We start from the raw sequence: 21,108 nt of genomic DNA, 5'->3' as shown, positions 1-21,108 counted from the left end.
TAGTGTTCTAAACTCTCATTCATTCTTCAATTCTTAAAAATATCTACACAATTCACCACATCATATAATGAATCAATATATTATGCTCCACACATCTTTTAATTCAAATCTAAATAACATTTTATACATGTTTTCATACCCTAATCCTGTCCAAACCCTAAGACCATTGTACATAACTTTTCAAACCCTTACCCAAATTCCTAAATTAACCCAAAACCATTCTACATACCTTTTCAAACCCTTCTCCAAATTCCAAATCCATTATACATACACCTTTCAAACCCTAACCCCAACTAAACACCATTCTACTCTCATCTTACAAACCCTAAAACCATTCTACATACTTTTTCCAAACCCTAATAGCAAAAACCATTCCACACATGTCATTCACCCAAAATAGAAACTGTGATGCCTTTTAATAGGATCTTTTAGAATACTAATTCCAACTAAGAAAGCCCTATTTTATCCTCGTTGGACAAACCCACCATAATATATTATAAAAGTTGAATCTAGGTCTCATTTTGCACCACATCTCATAAACCATTTGGGATCAAAACTCTTCGATTGACCTTTCATTGCCAAGAAAACATTTTCCATTGCCATCTATTACATAATCATTCTAAACCACTTCAGCAGACCCTTGGATTTTCTTGTTTAGACGCCCCTGTTTTATCTCTTTCTTTTTCATTTACAAGGATGATCGAGGTTTTTTTAAATAATAATAGATAGGGTCTAAGCAAGACTCTAAGCCGAGCCCGAAATCTGCTGACATTCTTAGCGGGCTCCCGTCAAAACGGTCCCGATCAAACTGAATTTTTGGCATTTCCCGCTTTCAATTCTATTTCTTTCAGAATACAAATCTTATTCAGTGTTTATTTTTATTTTTTGTCGGATTGAAACCTCAATCCTTCCTCTCTCTGTACAGCACCAATTTCATATTCCACTGTTTAAAGATTTTCTCAATGGATCCGATTTGTGGATTTTGAATCTGAAGCTTCTTTTTAACATTATAAAAGATTTCAATAAAATTGGTGGGCAAGGCGAAAAGGCGTGGAAAGTCAGAAGGGTCCGGAGAATTCTGTACCATAATCGAATCGTCTGAGAAAATACCAGGTATGTGGATTTTGGGTATTCGGATTTTTTATGCTTTTTGTTGATTTTTAAATTATTTTTATATTTAAAAATACTGGGTTGGATTTTAATACTGCAATTGTTTCGGGTTAGTTTGAATGGAACGGTAAGAGCCCTAGTGTTTTTGGGTTGCTCTAGGATCGTCTATGAAATTAAGTTGTAGTACGAGTTCAGTAATTAGTAGCTGGAGTCGGTTCGTCTCTCTTGGAAGTCCTCGTAATCGAGTTATTACATACCCAGATGATTTTTAGTTTAGTAACTTAGATTTACAAAGAATTTGATTATTTGAAGTTGGAAATTCAGTGAACTTTTGATGACTATAGTCTGTAACATTGCGGAGAACTAGATGAGTTGAGCTCGAAGACTATATATATTAACGTTTACTGTTTTGAAGTTGAGTGGACTATCTGGTTCGCAAGTCTCGGATATTTGAATTTTCTTTTGACCATTTTGTGTAGGATGATTCTGTAAATGTTTTCATGGTGTGGTACTGAAATTTATGACGTGTAAAGGCTGTTTTATAACACAATTTGCTACTTTATAATGCATACTTTACAATTCAGGGCATTGAATCGTTTGATATTGGGTATTGATGGGGAACTCAATGAGTTATAATTAATTTTTGGCAGAGAATTGGAGGATTTATTTTTGAAAAATGTTAAGGTTTGGATGCTTTTTATTCAACTGGCGGTTGTTTAAAGACGAGGCAAAGTTTGTGTAGAGAGATCAGGTATTTTGAATATTTTATTTTTTTCTTTCGAAATTTCATAAACTTAGTACAAGTTTTAGAATGGGATTTGCACACTGTGACACTAGTGCAGTAGTCCTCTGGGTCCATAGAACCATTTTGTTGCTGTTAAAAAGTAGCCATCAATTGTTAGGAGAAGCTAATAAGGCTGTTTGATAACTCAACTAGGTGATGCTAACTGTGTACTTAATCATTTATATTGTATTAAATGATTTGAGCCTTGGGTATCTATAGGGCGCCGATAGCTGGTGCTTACCAAAAACTATAGGTGATTCAAGGATTTGACCTCCCAAATTCATATAGCTTTTGCACTCTGGTCTATCATTGCAGGATCCTGTATTGAACGGTTCTATGTTGCGTATGCTTTTCATACATCGGTGATTGTTTGAAGATAAAGCTTTTCTATTAGGAAGCTGAGGATTCCTCTATATGTCAGGTAAGATGGTTTTCAGCATTTCAATTTTCAACTTTGCATTTCTTCGACTTTGTTCGATGAAAACATATTTTTGTTAGCATAATTTTAATATGTATGATGAAGACTTTTTGGTGCTCATATGCCCTCTAGGGCATCGGATGGTGTGCTGAAAAATTATAGGTAACTAGAGGAGCTGGCCGTGGAAAGCTCAGTGTATAAGATTTGATTTATTCGGTTGCCGGAAGCCTAAAGATAAAGTTCAAAGCACAATCAAATGAGTTGTATTCAGAATTTCGCTAGATTCATATTTTATGTGAAGAAATCAGGTAAAGTTATTTTTTAGCATTTTAATTTTTGCTTCAACCTCGTTTTCGCAAATAGTTAATAAGCTTTCTCAAGCTCTAAGGACCTTGACAGAATCATTTCAATTTTTGCTTCAACCTCATTTTCGCAAATAGCTAAATGATACTGTCAATGCCCTTAGAACTTGAGAAAGCTTAGTATGATGTCTTGGAACATGTGTGAGCATCCTCTCAGTACCTTTTTGGGTCAGTAGACTCTGTATATGGCTATATGCCACTAATTGCAAAAGCATTAATATTTAGGACTGTTTTAACATGCCTTTGATGATTTGCACCTAAAACATTGCAGGCGGGTAGAGGTTTTACTCCTGAAATGCTGTTTCTCTCCGGTTGATGATTGTGTCAAAATACAAGTAAAGCTTTTCAAGCAATTGAGCACTGGATGTTAGAGGCATGCCACCTTGTTTTCGACCAACCTCAGAATCGACCCCTGATATTCAACCAGTTTTGCCTGCGCCTATCTTAATGGCCGAATGGCATTCATCTTCAAACGAGGACTTAAGGGCCAGTTGTCCTGATCCTTCAGTGATGTCCACACCATCTACTCCTCAGTCAGATTCATGGGTGAATCTGCCTGATAGGGATGAGAAAAGAGAGTTGTTTGATCAAACCCTAGTTGCATTTTGGAAGGAACTTCCACAGGCACAAGGCAGGCCTATGCTGCCGATTATATCAGATGGCAAGAGAGTAGATCTTTATAAACTTTCAAACAATGTTAAGATGAAAGGTGGGTTTGATTGGGTTACTGCAAATAAAATGTGGGTATTAGTGGCAGGGGATTTAGGATTTGGTCCAGAATGCGGGCCAACTCTAAAGTTAGTTTATGTAAAATACTTGAAGCAAGTAGACATTTGGCTGCAGAGACAGAGACTAATTAGTTCAACATTCAATGGACCAAGTTCAAGCTTCCAACAAAAGAAGAATGGTCATAACTATATGTTGTCGGATCCAGTACAAAGTGCTGAAACTCTACATGCTGATTCTGTTTATGGCACTGGACTTCCAGAATCTCCTATCATCATATTAGACAGTAGTGAAATCAGTGATGACTTTCAAGGGACATATAATGGTAAGAGAAAGTATGATTCATTTGTAGGCCTATTGAAATGGATTAAGAGGATTGCGAAAAATCCCTGTGGTTCCATTATAGGGGAAGGTCAGAATTTGTCTAGCCACAATGAGAAGTGGGTTCAAGAATGCTGGATTCAAGCAATTAGGGCTCGTGCAGTTCTATGCCTTCAAGACGAGGATCATCTTTCTGGGGAAATGTTACATGTCCAGGTAACAGAATGGAATATTTGTTTAGCATTTAGAGAAGCATTTATAAATTTAAAGGGGTTCAATCAATCTTAAATTCCATCCTTTTTTTTTTACAGTTTTGTTTATTAGTGCTGACAAGTATTTTATGATGGTAGCAAGAGGTAATTTGTAATTTGTAATAGCATGAGCGTATTAACCAAAATTCTTAGTTCTATGTTAAATTTGATAATCATTTAAATACTAAAGTATTTCATGTTAAACATATTATTTTCCTTAGTTACTGGTTCGGGTTCGAAGAACTGGATTGTTGATACGGCAAAATTCTGGGAAGGGTTTTGGGTTCGTTCTTGTTCGTACAAAAAACATGTAAAAATTACAAAAAAATATATATATACATTTTTATGAAGCCTAGAAGCAGAAACTTAATAAAACTTTATATATATCTGAATTTGTTTCTAATATAGCTCAAAATCCAACCTTCCAACTCCTTGCACAAACCTACTTTTGCTCAGTCACCTATTTGCACACCACAAATGATGTTAGAAGCCAAAATAGTCTATTTACATTCACTTTTTAGGACTGCGGAACTCAAAACAATATCAAATATATTATAAAAAATGACTTAAAAGCTGTCTGTTGCCAAAAATTTGCCTTGGTTCGATGCAAATTGAATCTGGGCACCTCAGATTTGCCCGGTTTGAATTTCCAACCGTGGGTTTGAACCACCCCCTTGCAAACAAAGCCCTGCCTGAATTTGGGTTGAACCGGACCAGTATTTCGAATTGGTTTGAACCCAAATGTGGTTTTAGGGGCAAACCAACGAACCCAGGTTAGTTATTTTTAGAATAAATAGCATATAATATAAATATATATTCTGCTTATTAATGGTAAAAGACATTCTACAATAGTAACAAGGAGTGAAGCATAATAATATGACTGTTAGCAAAAACTGTTTATTCTTTTTACCTTAAGTTTGACAATCATTTAAATATCAAAGTACTAATATCTAATAATAAATTAAATAATTTAAAAATAACATATAAAATAAAAAATACCTTATTATAAACATAACATTTTCAAAATAAATAGCATATTAGATAATTAAATAAATATATACAAATGCACATGCGCTCCCATGCTTCAAAGAAAAGATCTATTATCTTATAAAAGATTAAATATAAAGATAAATAGCTTTTAAAGAAATGCATAAAATTTAAATCTATAAAGTTTTTTTTGATTTGTTAACTGGAATATTTTATTTGTTAATTATATTTAAAATTTTGATGGAGACAAGCTATTTAAAATTATAAACTTAAAAAAATTAATCAAACTAAAATATAAAAGAATATATGTAAGTTGTGGTTCGAATTTGGGTTTGAGAGATCGGTTTGAAAATATATATGTAGCAGAAAATATATATCTGCATTTCCTTCTACCTCTTCTCATTAGGGTGGTGGATTGATGCAAAAATATTGCACACAATTAAATTCAAAAATAACTATGTATCTCTATCAAACAAGTTCATACACAAAAGACATATAAAACAACCTTTTTGGTCTTTTAAGTGGTCACTTTTAAGATTAGAGGGTTGAGTAGACCGGATTTGGCAAAAAAAACCTATGTTACCCCAAGTTTCCGGGACGAGGGGACAGTGGGACGGAGAAACGGGTTTCCGGCACGATTTTTTTTTGCCGAAACAAGGGACGGCTTTATATATATATATATATATATATATATATATATATATATATATATATATATATATATATCTGAATTTTCAAATATATTCATCAATTTTACATTCATCACAGTAGCATAGTTTAAAATTATCAATTCCATTCATCAAATAATGATTCATCAATGATCATAGAGCATAGCTGTCATGTCCCCTTTTCAAATAATTAAAAATAATAATCTTTTCTAAGGCAGGCAGGCCCAAAAAGGTGAAGTTTCGGAAAAAGGGGATAATCTTTGGAAGCTAATGGACTAATAAATGAAAATTATTATTAAAATATGTTTTATTAACCCCTCTTGGACGTGAGTTAGGGTTATGCGCTCTTTTAAGGAGTTTGGAGGCATTTTGGGCTCATTCCAGAACTTGATTTTTGTGCATTGCTTTGTTGTTCTTCAGAGGCTGCCAAATCTGTGGAGAAGGAGACCCAAGAACGGAAGTTTGCAGGTTTCTAGGAAGGCTAAAGACGGGAGTTTGAAGCCATTCCATGTGCATGCTCATGCAGAGTTTGCCTTTGTGCTGAACAATGCAGATTTGTGGGTTTTTGGGTGTGTTTTTTGTAAGAGTTTGGTGTTTCTAGTTGAGTATTTCATATCAGTTTGGGTTGCTGTTGTATTTCAAACTTTTAGATGTTAAAATAGAGCTGAATATATGTATTTGGTTGTGATTATATTTCTGTGATAGATTATCAGTGCTTTTGTGGTATTTTCGGCTATTTTGTGTTGTTTTCGGAGCCCGATGAGCATAGTTTTTGTCATACGTTTGTGAGCTGTTGTGTAAATGCTATACAGATCTGGAAATGTCATTTTGTAGGTCGATATGCTGCTGAAATTTTTGTAAAAATGTCGATTTTCAGATTTATTAATAATTTGTGAAGTTGTGAAGTTTTTGGCACTATTTCGGACATACCCGATTTGGGGTTTATTGAGAAATTGGTGGATCTTTGTAATATTGGTTGTTTGATCTTAAAGATCTGATTAGAGGCTTGAAATATCATATAAAATCAGAAAAGGGACATTTCAGTGGTATCAGAGCTATGATCTTGCCAGCCTGAGGGTTTGTAGAAGTTTGCATGTCAGTTTTGACAACTACCCAAATCTTGCATGTCAAAATTTATGGTTGCATGCTACTTCTAATCATTTGCATGTTAGTTCTTGGTGAATTTGGTGGTTGCATGTTGCTTCTAATTAGCTGCATGTCAAAATCTATGGTTGCATGCTATTTCTAATCAATTGCATGTTAGTTCTTGGTGTTTGAAGAAGTTATAACCTATTGGGTTACACTTTACTTTATCCAGAATGGACAGGTATAGTACAGAGTCTCAGAGGACACGATCTTGGACAATTGATATCCAGAGTCAGAACAGTAGAAAGGATGGTTATTTAGACATTCGAGATAAACTTAGGAAAATAAGCCATGACATGTCTGAACAGTTGGTTGAGCACCACCGTATAATGAATGACATGTTGTCTGACCCAGCTAAGGTGGATAAGTTGACTGAATTTCTATTTGGCAGATTTTCTCACAGGGCAAATGACACAATTACCAAGAACTTGCATGAGGAGTTTGAGAAACTAGCTTATAGTCAGGCAGAGGTCTCAGATTCTACTCCGCCACAAGAGGTAGTGAGAAAGGATATTACGCAGATTGATAGTAATGGTCAACTCGATACTCAAATTGAGACAATTGTATACAGGTTGTTAAAGGGTGATATCACAGGTATTCAGGATGGTATAGTTACAACAGGTAGTGACTACAGCATAGTGGGTTCAGATGATGATTGTGAGGATGTTGTTGTGCATGATGGTGAGATACCTGGTAGAGATGAGCAGACATTGAGCATTCATGACTTTGCTCAAAAAGAGTACTAGACACAGATGCTTCGTCACATGAGGTTGAGGCTGGTAGTACTTCACATGATTTGTCCAGCTAGTTGAAAGTGAACAAAGATAGTATTGTGACTTCATTATCTCATCATGACAGGTATGTGGAGTTAGTTGGTATTGGTCATATTACTCAAGTGAGGATTTTGCTTGAGTTACTAGCTGATTCTAGTTTACAGAAATGGACTCGAGATTGTTATATTGGCATTTGGGATTCAGTTGACTGGAAATCTTTAACACTTTTTGGTAGCAGTGTTTGTTTGGGTGCTATCATGGATTTGATTAGCAGATTGCACGGTGTTGTCTTTTCTTGTGCTAGCAGCTTGTTCGATGTTGGTATTAGTTTTTATACACCGGTGTTGGGCTTTGTTCATATATCCAGTCGACCATACTTGCTGGAATGTGTTGATGATCTTTCATATTTGGCAGTGTGTACAGATGAGTCCCAGGATCATATTGGCATTGATGACATCCAGGAGGATGCAGTGGGCAGTTTTGAAGACTTAGTTTCCTTGGGTACAGAGGAGTTGGACAGCAGTGCTACAGTTTTTGATACTTCGTATGTTGATATGAGCTTTGGAGTTGTTTCGCATGATATGGATGGTAATACTCTAGAGACCAGTAACCTTGAGGATGCTCCTTTAGACAGTGCGTTAGAGGAGGTTTGTAGGATACAGTCTAGCCAGTGCCATCATGTGTCTAGTCAGTTGAGAGTTAGTGAGCAAGACATTGCTATCGCTTGCCAACATTTCGATGCTGCTCGTCAATTGTTAGCAGTTTATGGATGGGGTTCTCCTACTAGTGATGAGTAGGGAGGCAGTTATCTTTCCTTGACAGAGTTGCACTCTTTATGGGAGGCTATCTGAATTCTGAGACAGGATTATATGCAGTTGGTAGCCGACAAAGATTATCTTATGGAGTGGGGTAGTACAGCATATGATGCATTGTTGGCCAAGGAAGATGAGGTGAGTGAGCTTACTTAGCAACTTGAGGTGACTTCTAAGATTCTTGAGAGTACACAGTTGGCTTTCAAGGAGTCACAGTTTCATTTGGCTAAGGTGACCATGGAGTTAGAGCAACTACAGTCTTTACTAGATTCTGTACAGTCACAAGCTGTGGTGTCTGGTGATCCGAGGATGTCCATGGTCGAGATTGTCAAAGAAGTGGAGATGGGGATGCATCCATCCTTGATACTAACATTGGCAGATCGGGTTCGTCCCCACTAGTGTCAGGTTCAGTTGAGTTGGGTGCTGTAGCAGTTTGTTGTGGTATGCCTGACATGGTGGTGACCTCTAGTACTAATGGGACGGAGAATAGAGATGTTGTATCAAAGATCATGTGTGATGTTGGTGAGCCGGCAATTGGCATGGCTCTTGCTAGTAATATTACTCCCTTGGCAATGTCTTCGAAGGTAGTAGTCAATTCCAACTTGGTTAATGATTGATTGCAGTTAGTTTCATCTAGATTGCAGTCTGAGCCACCGATTGAGATTGGCGCATTCTATCAGCACTACACTGTGAGGTATGCTCATCAATTTACCTTTGATGACCATGTTGATGAGATGATGATACAGAGATGTACTTTGGTTCCTAGTGCTTATCATCAGTTATGGGATAGTTTGACGCCTCGGGATGAGAGTTGTGAGGGGCACGACATGGCAATAAGTTCTGTAATTGACAGCTTGATAATACATGACTTGGAGCAGGAGTTTTGGAGTGATCCTTTAGCGGGTGTTGTTATTGATTCTACTCCTTTGGCTATGACATCTCCTGACTTAGCTGGTGATCAGTCACAGTGGGTTGTATCACTTGTTCATGGTGAGCTGTTGACTGAGGTTGGTTTTTTTATTCAACATTATATTGCAGGGTATGTACATCAGTTAGCATTTGATCCTTGTGTTGAGGAGTTGATGGCAGGAAAATTTGGTTTGGGTTCCATTTCTTGTTGTTTATCTTGTGATGGCTTTTCACCATCAGGGGTGCATGGGAGTTATGGTTATGAGACAGTGGCCGGTGATCTGCAGAGTTGTGTTGACTGCAGGAGTTGTACAGTGTGTGGATTCTCCATACTTGGTACAGTTTCATTCGGGAGCATTCACCATTGTTGCAGAGTTGGATTGTACATTCCGTATAGGCCAGTGGGATGCGTTGATGGTATTTACTATGTTGGTAGTTTAATTTGTCCACTTTACTTGGGTTTTGATGTTCTAAGAGTTTGTGTCTCGTGGGTTTCTGACTGTGGAAGTTGTGACTTTGGAGTTTGGTTGAGCAGTAATTGTCAGTTTGATTATGGATTCCTCTTGGTTATATTGCAAAAGGATATTGCAGGAGCCTATGTTAATTGACAATAGTATAGTTCATGACTACATTTGGGATCTAGGTGGATTGATTGGTTTATTGTTCATCCATTGCTTGAGGACAAACAATATTTGGAAGGGGAGGACTTGTCATGTCCCCTTTTCAAATAATTAAAAATAATAATCTTTTCTAAGGCAGGCAGGCCCAAAAAGGTGAAGTTTCGGAAAAAGGGGATAATCTTTGGAAGCTAATAGACTAATAAATGAAAATTATTATTAAAATATGTTTTATTAACCCCTCTTGGACGTGAGTTAGGGTTATGCCCTCTTTTAAGGAGTTTGGAGGCATTTTGGGCTCATTCCAGAACTTGATTTTTGCGCATTGCTTTGTTGTTCTTCAGAGGCTGCCAAACCTGTGGAGAAGGAGACCCAAGAACGGGAGTTTGCAGGTTTCCAGGAAGGCTAAAGACGGGAGTTTGAAGCCATTCCACGTGCATGCTCATACAAAGTTTGCCTTTGTGCTGAACAGTGCAGATTTGTGGGTTTTCGGGTGTGTTTTTTCTAAGAGTTTGGTGTTTCCATTGAGTATTTCATATCGGTTTGGGTTGCTGTTGTATTTCAAACTTTTAGATGTTAAAATAGAGCTGAATATATGTATTTGGTCGTGATTATACTTCTGTGATAGATTATCAGTGCTTTTGTGGTATTTTCGGCTATTTTGTGTTGTTTTCGGGAGCCCGATGAGCATAGTTTTTGTCCTACGTTTGTGAGCTGTTGTGTAAATGCTATACAGATCTGGAAATGTCATTTTGTAGGCTGTTATGTTGCTGAAATTTCTGTAAAAATGTCGATTTTCAGATTTATTAATAATTTGTGAAGTTGTGAAGTTTTTGGCACTATTTCGGACATACCCGATTTGGGGTTTATTGAGAAATTGGTGGATCTTTGTAATATTGGTTGTTTGATCTTAAAGATCTAATTAGAGGCTTGAAATATCATATAAAATCTTTACACAATCGAATCCAGAAATATATCAGTTTATTTTTGCTATGGATTGTGGAAATTTGATCTTTTTAATATCATATAAAATCAGAAAAGGGACATTTCAATAGCAATCAGCATCTCATTGAATCGTCATAGAAAATTCTAAATAACATCATTTAAGTACTTAAAATACGATTAGTACATAAAATGAATCAAATAAGAGAATGAAAAACATCAACTCTCAATAAAATGGAAACGTTGAATAGATAAAGGTTCAAACTTCAAAGTTTTAAATTTTTAAAGTATCAACTATAGTGTATCAATGATCATATTGATATATAATCATTCCATCAATGTATCAACTATCAATGATCATATAATATTATAATATCAAGACAAAACACTCCAAAACATCAAAGTCAAAATGAAAACAAAAGATGCTAAGGCAGCCGCCCCTAATCATACATATCAAAGTCACTATCACTATCATCCCGAGCTTCAAAATGAAAACGAAGATACTCGGACAAGTGCCCCTAATCATTCATTTTATAATATATTTTATAAAAAATTTAACTTTCACAAGTCCGGGCCTGCAGATGACTGGAAAATCATTTTTTTAATGGTTTTTTCGAGTTTAATAAATTTTAATAGGAAACTTTTTATACAGTCCTGGGGATGTTAGGGAACGGAAAAACAGTCCCCGAAATGTTCAACATGGTTTGGAAACTCCTTGACCATTTCTAAAATTTCGGGGACGCATTTCCTATTTTCTTCTCTAAGTGGGGACGTTTGGGAAATGTCCCCTGCCATCCCCCCATCCCCGAAACTGTCCCCATTTCTGAAACTTCGGGTTTAAGGGTGGAAACACGTCCCTGGGTAAAATAGGAAAAAAAGCCTTTTTGAATAAATCAGCAAAAGGTGTTATTGGACCAAATTTGCTCAAAATTCAGCAAAATTCTGTCTAGGTTCTTCCATTGGAAATCTAAATCACCAAAAATTTGTCTAAATTCCACCCGGGCTCCTCTACGAGAATTTCCAATGAATTTTGGTCGGTGCAGTAGACTTTTGATTGAATCTGACAAGGAAATTCCTAGGTCCAAAAGTGAATTTGGTAAAGTAAGAAAATACAAATAAATTTAATTTTATATAGATTCTAAACAAAATTATTCTAACATGAAATAAAATGACTTGTAAGTAAATACACCTGCTTTGTACTTAAAAGACATCCATATTAGAAATTGTTTAGAAGATTTACATGAGTTTGTTTAAATCACAGCTTACAATCCACTTTAGCTATCATTTGACAAATATAATTTAGGTAATCACAATACAATCCCAATGTTTCAACCAGTAACAGTTTTGATCAGAAGGGGACTGTTGGAGGAAGTTGAATCCTTCAACATAGCTCTAGATTCTAGAATTATGGAAGAAAGACTAAGCTTCATATCATAGACACGTAGATGACATACTAGGTAGCCTTTATTTAAAGTAGGCGTATATAATAGTCTGTCTTCAATCTATTCATATGTTTCATAATAGGGAGTCTTTTCTTCTAAATAGTGATATTCTCAACCAAAAGTAAAAACTATAAGCAGATAGCCACAACAATTTCAATTTGTGATCATGCATATCAGTATAATCATTGAAAAAACTAAAGAGCATATTGACATATCTTTTGGACAGACTCACTTTGAAGGCCATTATGATTCCAACCTGTCACGTTCAAACTTATCACATCAAACATGGATAACACTTGAATGTACCCCATCTTAGTTGCACGACATTTACAGTATTGCAACAAACTCACAGGGTGACGGGGTACTCTATTTCAACCAGAGGATTTGAACCAGGATCGATTTCTAACGTGTTAAGCCTCCTTCGGAAACAATTTTTTTCTATGACAGTTGTAATTGATTAATCTTCTATTGGAATTGTGCATATTGTACATGCATGTTCAAATTCTCTGAGTGCCTCACATTGCTTGGACAGTCTTTTTCTGTTAAGTAGTTGGGATTAATTAATTATCAATTGGAAGTGTGCTCTTTGTAAATGCATGTTCAAATTCTATACACGTGTCTTTCTTATTTCGGATTTTCATTTTTTTCCTTTGCATTTTTTGTAGTCAATTTGCCCAACGCTTTTCAACGCCTTGCTAATATGAATATGCTTTTGGTAATTTTTTCCAATTTAACGGACTTGTTAAGCATTCCACTAATTATAGCAATCAATTTTCATTTGCGTATTGCTTTTAATCATTCTACTCCTTATGATACGTATTGCTAATGTTTATTTTCTCTCTCAGTTAATTCAAAGCTTTATGTTCATTGTAATGCAGAAGAAACATAAGGTTCATCCATCACTTTATGAAGAGCTGCATACAGCCAATCATCAACCTCTAGACAGATTGAGGGCAACTGATAGGCGTTTGGCACTATATCTTTCTTCTGCTTCAACTAGCGTGGATTCTCAATCTATACAGTATTTTCCAAGGCCCTCCTTCAGTGTTGGTAATAGCACAGCCGTTTCCAGTTTACTTCATTTGGAGCGTATATCAAGGAGAAGGATTCCTATCAGTCCAAACAACCAGGCGTTTGTTCCTCCATGGAATGACGGAAAGAAATTTGCTGAAAATGGGGATAGTATTTCTGTTGAAGTAGACTTGAACCTGGATGCATCTAGATGGTTAGGCATAAAGGTTTGGCCTCCAGAAGGTGGTCAAATGATGGTAAACAAGGACAGGATTGGGAAAGGTAGACCTGGTAGATGCCTTTGTTTTTTTCCTGGTTCCATAGAGTGTGTTAGATTGCACATACGAGAAGAAAGGGACAAGCTGAAGTCAGAGTTGGGATCTGCTTTCTTTGATTGGAGATTCGATGATATGGGGGAAGATGCTTCCATGTCATGGACACCAGAAGAGGAGAGGAAATTCAGAGCACTTGTTAGACTTAATCCCATTTCACTAAAAAGGAATTTTTGGCACCATCTATCAGCATGTTTCCCTTCCAAAAGCATGGAAACGCTGGTTTGTTATTATTTCAATGTGTTTGTTCTAAGACGGAGAACACTTCAGAATAGGGTTAAGCCAGAAACGATAGACAGTGATGATGATGAATCTGAATTTGGTTATGTGGAGAACTTGAATATGGATGGACTTGTATTGTCTGGAATGAGAACTGGCCATTTGTTGCCAAGGGGAAACTATCCAGGCGAAAAGTCTGGAACTTTAATTTGTCAGCAAAACATGGAGGATAATGATTTTGATGTCTTTGGGGGACCTCTTGAAAGCGGTCAGAATGGAAAGGAGCACTTGAGTTACGGTGTAGCAGGAAGGGGCTTAAATCAGGGTGGGACATAAGCATAATGTGTCAATCTTGTGCTCTTCATTTTGTTAAGTCTCTATTTTGGATTCAAATCTGAGTACTGATGGTGGAAGAATGGTTGATTAATGCTTGGATTCATTTGAAGTCATTATCCTGGAAGAATGCAGAAGAGGAAGATATCCACTAATATATATTAAGCCACTGGTTGCTGTCAATGATTTATTAGATGAGTAAGATTCGCAATGCTTTTGGCCACTGTCAATGCACTGGAAGTGTACTTCTCATTGGCGTTGCAGCCATATCTTAGTGTCTTGGCAGTGATTGAGAAGTGGACTGCAGAGATGCTCTATTTGTTGGAAGGAAAGCAATGTCTTTCAGGTTTGACATTCATGATTTGCTTTCAGTTGGAGGACTGAGTTTTTGTGGTCTTATTTACACGTTCCATCGTACATCGTTATTGAAAGCCATTTTGGGAAGATTTCTTTTGAAGAACAGTGGTGAATTCCTCCAATTGTGGAATGTCCAAGCATTAACTGAATTCCATTAGTCTGCTACCATTTATTTATCGGTTGATAATTAATGAGATCAAATTCTTTCTGATATCACTAAATGATATCTAAGAGGGAAGATGTTTTAAACTAATTATCTCCTTTCAAAAACCTTAAAGTGTATGAGAATGTCATTGGCAGAGGGCTTGTTTTGACACACAAATGTGACATTTGACAGCATGAAAAGTTATGTTCATATACTGAAATCTTTGATGAATTTGGCTAAGTCAGGACATTGTTGTTAATTGAATCAACAAGAGACGACGTCAGTAAAGAGTTCAATCATTTCAGTGTTGTATATTTTTATGTAATCTCTGAAGCGGTTTTGCTCTTCACATATTTTTATGTGCTTGATTGATTCTTAACTATATTTGACTTGTTATTGCTTGTACATGCCATTGAAAAAGGTTCGCTGTATTCATATTTGGATATGCAAATCTTATGCAGAGTTTCCAATGATATTTTCTAATTGGAGTCTATAGGATGATATTTCTAATTGGAATCTATAGGCACCCAGGAGCTGTTAAGCCATGCCAACAACTCTCCTCCCAACATCACTTGCTGCAGTCTGTATAGATTCGAACTTGTAACCAAGTTCTGATACCACTTGTCATAAGTTAGAGTTGCTGTTGCACCACTAGCTTGATCTGTTAATGTATGATACAACCACTAGACTTATAGAAAATACAAAAGACAGTTAAACCATGTCACAAATTCAATAAGACACACTGACCCACTGTCAACATAACTTGAACATAAAGAAACGTTTTCTGCATAGTAGATTCTAAAGTTCTTTCCGTAATGGACTTGAAGTTACTGGGATACAACTCAATTTCTTCCTTTAGGTGAATCTGATGTACTTCAGAGGGATTGTTTCTTTCTTAACTATAATTCATGTGTCAACTTGCCTTAGAACTTGTGTTCACGGTTATAGCTTAAACTTTATTATATACCTCAGTAGGCAGATTGGCAGGGCCCAGTTGTCTTTGATTGAAATTACGAATTAAAGTGAGTTCGTACGTTGGGAATTCCTGCTGGGTGGGGTTGAGAGCCAAAGCATGGCTTGCTGGGCACGCGGACACCTAAAAATTGCTTTTGCTGTTCAACTTTTCATATTCTAGAGATACGTAAATTTTATATAATTTCAAGTTTGTTTGTACAAAGGCTATCTTGCTGGTATGGATTTGGGTTTGAAAATCCGGATTGCCAATTCTTTGGTAGAAAAATAATATAAAGTGGGTTTTAAAATCCGGATTGCCAATTCTTTAGTAGGAAAATAATATAACTGTATTAGGCTTTATATAAATATACGTAGAAGTATAAATTAAGATTAGAATGTTATATAATATGATATAAACAACTTTGGTATCATATTATATCAACTATTTTAATGTAACTTTGTCTATCACATAGTGTCGATTTTGATTATGCACCCTGCTTGGACCTACAGGTGTATTAGACCAAAATCTGTACCAGATCCAAACTATAATGGTACCATGGACAGCAAGGGCTGAACCCTGCAACTTGGGCGCAGAAGGTTTTGATTTAAACATTGTTTAAAAGTCTTTTTTTGGTAGATCATACATGAGAGCACTTGGCAGCTTATTTGTCACAACAACTCTAATAAGTTGGTGTTTTACATTAAAAACAGAGTACTTTGATTGTTTATAGTATGTCAATTGCATTTAAGGGGTCAGGTATTTAATACTCAATTTAAAAAAAATTTCATTTGTAAAATTTTCAAGTGATTTTTTTTTCTAAAATAAATTCTGTGCTTTGTTTTAACCACTTCATGTCTAGACATGAATGATGAGTTTATCTACATATGATGTCTAGACATGAATGATGAGTTTGAATCTACATATTATTTTTGCAATATTATTTTGTTTTGTTACATATGTTATATTTTGAAATTCTTATGTATAAGATTTAACATTGAATTCAGTTATAGATCAACATTTGTGTGTACTATCATTTTGGTGTATTGACAATTATATGATACATTGGTAATACAGTTGTATCATTTTTAATCATGTTGATATTATTCATTAATGATTATAAATGGTTATATATGTAGATCTAGTAATGCTTTATGATGATGTTTAAGTATTATGAGCATTAGCCATGTTTATGATATTAACACTGATCCAGGAACATGTGGGCACACACATTTTGATTATAATGTACATGTACAAATGTTTATAATATTTGTTTTTGAAAATAATAACCACCAAAACAAGGAGGCTGCCCCATTATAAAACAAGATCCGTCAACAGCTTATCACACACTGTTAGGAGAAAGAACAAACAAAACAAATCAAAGCACAAAGGTTTTTACCCAAACAGATTGGGCCAAACTCACACCATAAGAGAAGAAGGGTGAGAGTTCTTTCTATGCAGTCAGAAATAGTCTAGGCAATATTATAAAATGGCGGCAATATTATAACATGGCACGTGGGAGAGCCGATGTGTCCCTCTGGCCCGAGCAGAAAGCAATAATTAGGAGCAACAAGGGTTGCGTCAAGGGCTAGACGTGGAGCATCCTTGAAAGTCTGGACACGTCTTGCAACAAGAGATTCAACAAGAATGTCCGCAGGGGCATCAACTTCATCAACAGCCTATGAATCTTGGGAAGACTTAGAAAGAAAGTCAACAACACAAACTGTCAGATGTGTATTACTTGTAGCCTTCCACCAAGTTGCAACACCTTTGCATTGTAGAGAAATGCAATCTATAGTCTTGTAATCAGTAGAAAAGAACGACAACAACGGAAAGGGAGGCCCTTATAATCAAGTGCTTGGGTTCATGGCCTATCCCCAACCATGAACACCACATCACCAAGAATGGCTAAGAAATATCTATATCAACCAAGATATAGACAAAAATGGTATAACCCAAAGTCGTTGTAGGATTATCTATTGTGAGGAACCGGCAAGGGAGTTCCTAACGGCCTCAAAACAAAACATCTCACAAAAATGGAGAGGGAGATTTTAGTGGTGAAGCAACATTAAATGCACATTGAGTGGTTCAGTGAGAGGTTTGAAAGAGATTGGCCAGTCATTTGACAGAAATAATATGAAGGCAATAATAAAAACCTTTAGCACAAAGGTAGATCTCAATATTCCCTGAGATGAGGTTTTCAAGAGCCAGAAATCCAATCGTATAGATCTGATAGAGAGGGCCAGAGGCATGCAAACCTATCAACCGACCCACATTATTGGTAGAAATCCACATTTTCCACCACTTCAAGGCGACATAAAAACATTGTTGATGTCGTGGCACAAGCAATGGGACGAGCTTTCATCTTAGAAGGGGTGGTAGCAGAAGATTTAATAGCACTCTTTCCACCTGCAGTAGTATTTTTATGACGGTGACCCCTCCCTGAAAGTACTAGAGACACCAACATCGACATAAGTACCAATCTCAACAACCTTAGGGCCAACCCTGACTGTAGGCACAGAGGGATTGGAAATGTTAGAGCAGTGAAAATTACCGCTGTTTATTCAAGTATATTTTATGATGTTGGAAATGGTAGATTGGAGAAAACTACCGTTGTTCATTCAAGTATATTCATGATGTTTGTTGAGTCATATAGGTTTGGGCATTGACTCCACCGGTTCAACAAAACACTAACCATTCTGTTATCCAGTCTTAGCCATCGTTCCTAATTAAGGACGATTTTGCTTGTGGTTATGAGTTTGGACGATTTTGCCTGACACGTTTACACACTTTGGCTACTGCAGCAATAATGTTTGACAAATTAGAAACCACCTTTTGATCGACTAGTGAAGTTTTTCTGTGCATATTTGCTCATCTACAATTTATCATTTTAAATCCATTATTGAGATTTAATGATAGTTATTGCAATCTAATTACTAAATGGATTTAATGTGCCTTATGTGTGTTCAATTTATAGGCAATTCCATGATTTAAATATGGTATTAATGGGAATTAGAAAAGTGATTTTTAATAATTATTGTTTTTATCTTATTTCAAAATGCACAAAAATTGGGTTTATACAGTAAGAGCAAGAGTTACTTTAAGACTTAATTTGCAATTCTTGCTTCAAAAATCCTATATGATTTTGAGTTGTTGATTAAAGAGGATCTAGTTGAACATATTTTGTGGTTAGAAGTTCTTTGGAATTTGTCTTAGTCTACTTTGTATGTTGTACAAAGCATTGGACTTCTCATTTAGGATTTTTAAACTTGTTTTTTTGATTGAAAAATTGAGGCAAATTTGAGGTAGGGGATTGATTTTGATTTGGATTTTTCATTCGTATTGTTTTTAATTGAATGCAAATGATTTGATTCATTCATTTTTCTAGTTTAATGATTCAAATGTGAAATTTGTTATGAAATTAGGTGTTGTTGAGCTATCGTTTTGCATGATGCTTAATGACAAGAATCTTTTCGAACTCTCTCTTGAAAAGCTGATCTAGGATCAACTCCAAGGTTCTGAGCGATCTTGCAACCTACTAAAATTTGCCCAGTTGAAGATAAGTGTGTATGTTCACAAGGAGGCCTTTGCTGGATTGAACCGATTTCGGATAAGATGTTTGATCTGCTTGCTGTATTTTGAAAAGTAACCACAAAAGAGATATATTTTGGTGTTTTTTTAATTTTATGATGAATGCAGTTTATTGATGCAACTATATAAATTCCTATTTTAACCAAGTGTTAGAAAAAAAGTAACAAAGATAAGGTGATGAGAGATTAAAGCAAATAACTTGAGAGAAATTCTTAATGGACATAAACCACAACAACAACACATCTGCGAGTTAAATCATCAATAAGATCGAGTAGGAGACCAATGAAAATAGGAGCAACACTTTTTCAATTCCACTGATGCAATCATCGATGAGAACTAAATAATTGAAAGACGTTTCACTTCTCATCAAATCGCAAGGCCACGAAAAGTGCGCTCATGTTAGACAAGAAGCTATGCGGGAACAATAGGTGATCTTCTCTCCAACTCGGTACGTTAGCGAAATTTATTAACATGAGGCAAACACCATAACTAAAAGGTCACACAATCATAACAACACAATAAAACCATTGGCTCCATTATTATTCATGAACATGCATTCATAAAAATAACACACTCCAGCAAGAATAACTACACTCAAAATGAGAGCACTAATATGATATTTTATTGCATCAAAATAATGATATGGAGTACATATTATATCCATGCATTTATAAGAAACCATCTCCTTCTTTTGTGTTAGAAGTGAGAGCTCTTAAAATGCAAACAAATGCTAAAAACTAATAAAAAAAATCTAATTATATACGAATTGGCTCTCTAAATGGTGCTAAGTAGGTCTCCATCCTTGTTTATATCAATTAATGGGTGCATGAGCCTTTACATGACTTAAAACAATAAAAGAATGAGTAGATAAGAAAGAAGCCGCAAGATGATTTGAGAGTCACTCGAAACTCTAAAAATGGAAGCTTGGCCTTCTCTAGGCGTTTCTAGGAGTTGAATTGCCATCAAAATGTGTTTACAGTGTATGGAAAGCTCTAAATTAAGAAATGATAGTTAACTACTAACACACTGCTTATTCTTCAAAACTTGTGCACCTCTATGAATAGTGCACTTGCACACTCACTTGATGACAGGTTCCAAAAATGCAAAATTTTCTCAAGTGTCAAAATTGAATTTCTAGCATCTAGGTTTTCTTCCCCTTTATACCAAAATGATGCTTGGATGCTTGCTCTTGAATTTCTCTATTATCTCCGTCACTTGGGTAGCTTTTGACAAATCCAAAGCTCCATATTTATCCTTAACTGATTGTTGATAGTTGTTGACCTCTATTCGAGTTGCCACAAAATCCTTAAGTTCAGTGTCCAGCTCCAACAATACCTCTTCGGTCTTGAATGCTTGTCTAATATTTTCATCTGACAAAGCATCCTCAAAGGTTCCTCAGAATTGTTGGACTACTGATTCCACCATATTGAGCTTAGTTTTGACTCATCTTCAAAAATCTCAAGGCAAGCAGCGTTGTAGTACCTTTCTGCTTCCAAAATTTGCTCTTGAGTTTGATTCCTTAATCTTTGGATATCATCATGTAGTCCTTCCATGACTTTATTACCGATAGATATCTTCTCAATTCAATCATTGAGTTTATCAAGCTTCTTTGCTGTGTATACTTCCATGAGTGTACGATACCTTTGACCTTTTATTGATGTCAAGGCTTGTAAGTCTTTTGCCCAAGTATGTACCTCATCCATCAATCCAAAATCCTAGTTCACTATGGAATACCAACTTAACCGCACTCCACTAAATATGGTGTAACATGTTTAAGTTGCCCTGTATTATTTGCACACCTCTTTCCTAGAAATTGTCACGCCATTGCTAACATGCTCCCAAAAATGAATCCAACTGTACAATCCCCTTTTCCTTTCTCTCCAATGCCGCAACAAGAGTG

The 21,108-nt window shown here is 35.9% G+C and overlaps 1 protein-coding gene across 3 annotated transcripts; it reads left to right on the top strand.

The window, feature by feature from the left end:
- Positions 1-444: 444 nt before the first annotated feature.
- On the top strand, positions 445-15,018 carry LOC149544178 (AT-rich interactive domain-containing protein 2-like). 3 transcript variants are annotated; one of them, XM_089798701.1, is made up of 6 exons: positions 445-1,113; positions 1,761-1,861; positions 2,210-2,315; positions 2,475-2,620; positions 2,946-3,937; positions 13,147-15,018. In XM_089798701.1, the coding sequence occupies exons 5-6, from the start codon at positions 3,050-3,052 to the stop codon at positions 14,164-14,166; spliced, it is 1,908 nt and encodes a 635-aa protein (XP_089654827.1). In that variant the 5' UTR covers positions 445-1,113; positions 1,761-1,861; positions 2,210-2,315; positions 2,475-2,620; positions 2,946-3,049; the 3' UTR covers positions 14,167-15,018. The 3 variants fall into 3 exon arrangements, with proteins under 3 accessions (XP_089654827.1, XP_089654826.1, XP_089654828.1); XM_089798700.1 differs by having other exon boundaries at positions 526-1,113; positions 2,445-2,620; XM_089798702.1 differs by having other exon boundaries at positions 994-1,128; positions 2,445-2,620.
- The last annotated feature ends 6,090 nt before the right edge of the window (positions 15,019-21,108 follow it).

The sequence above is a fragment of the Cupressus sempervirens genome, chromosome 8 (genome assembly GCF_028749045.1).
Source record: "Cupressus sempervirens isolate cs-2001-9-10 chromosome 8, ASM2874904v1, whole genome shotgun sequence".
Classification (NCBI taxonomy): domain Eukaryota; kingdom Viridiplantae; phylum Streptophyta; class Pinopsida; order Cupressales; family Cupressaceae; genus Cupressus; species Cupressus sempervirens.
The sequence above is the reverse complement of the archived record's forward strand: the minus strand, read 5'-3'. Positions and strand labels throughout refer to the sequence as shown.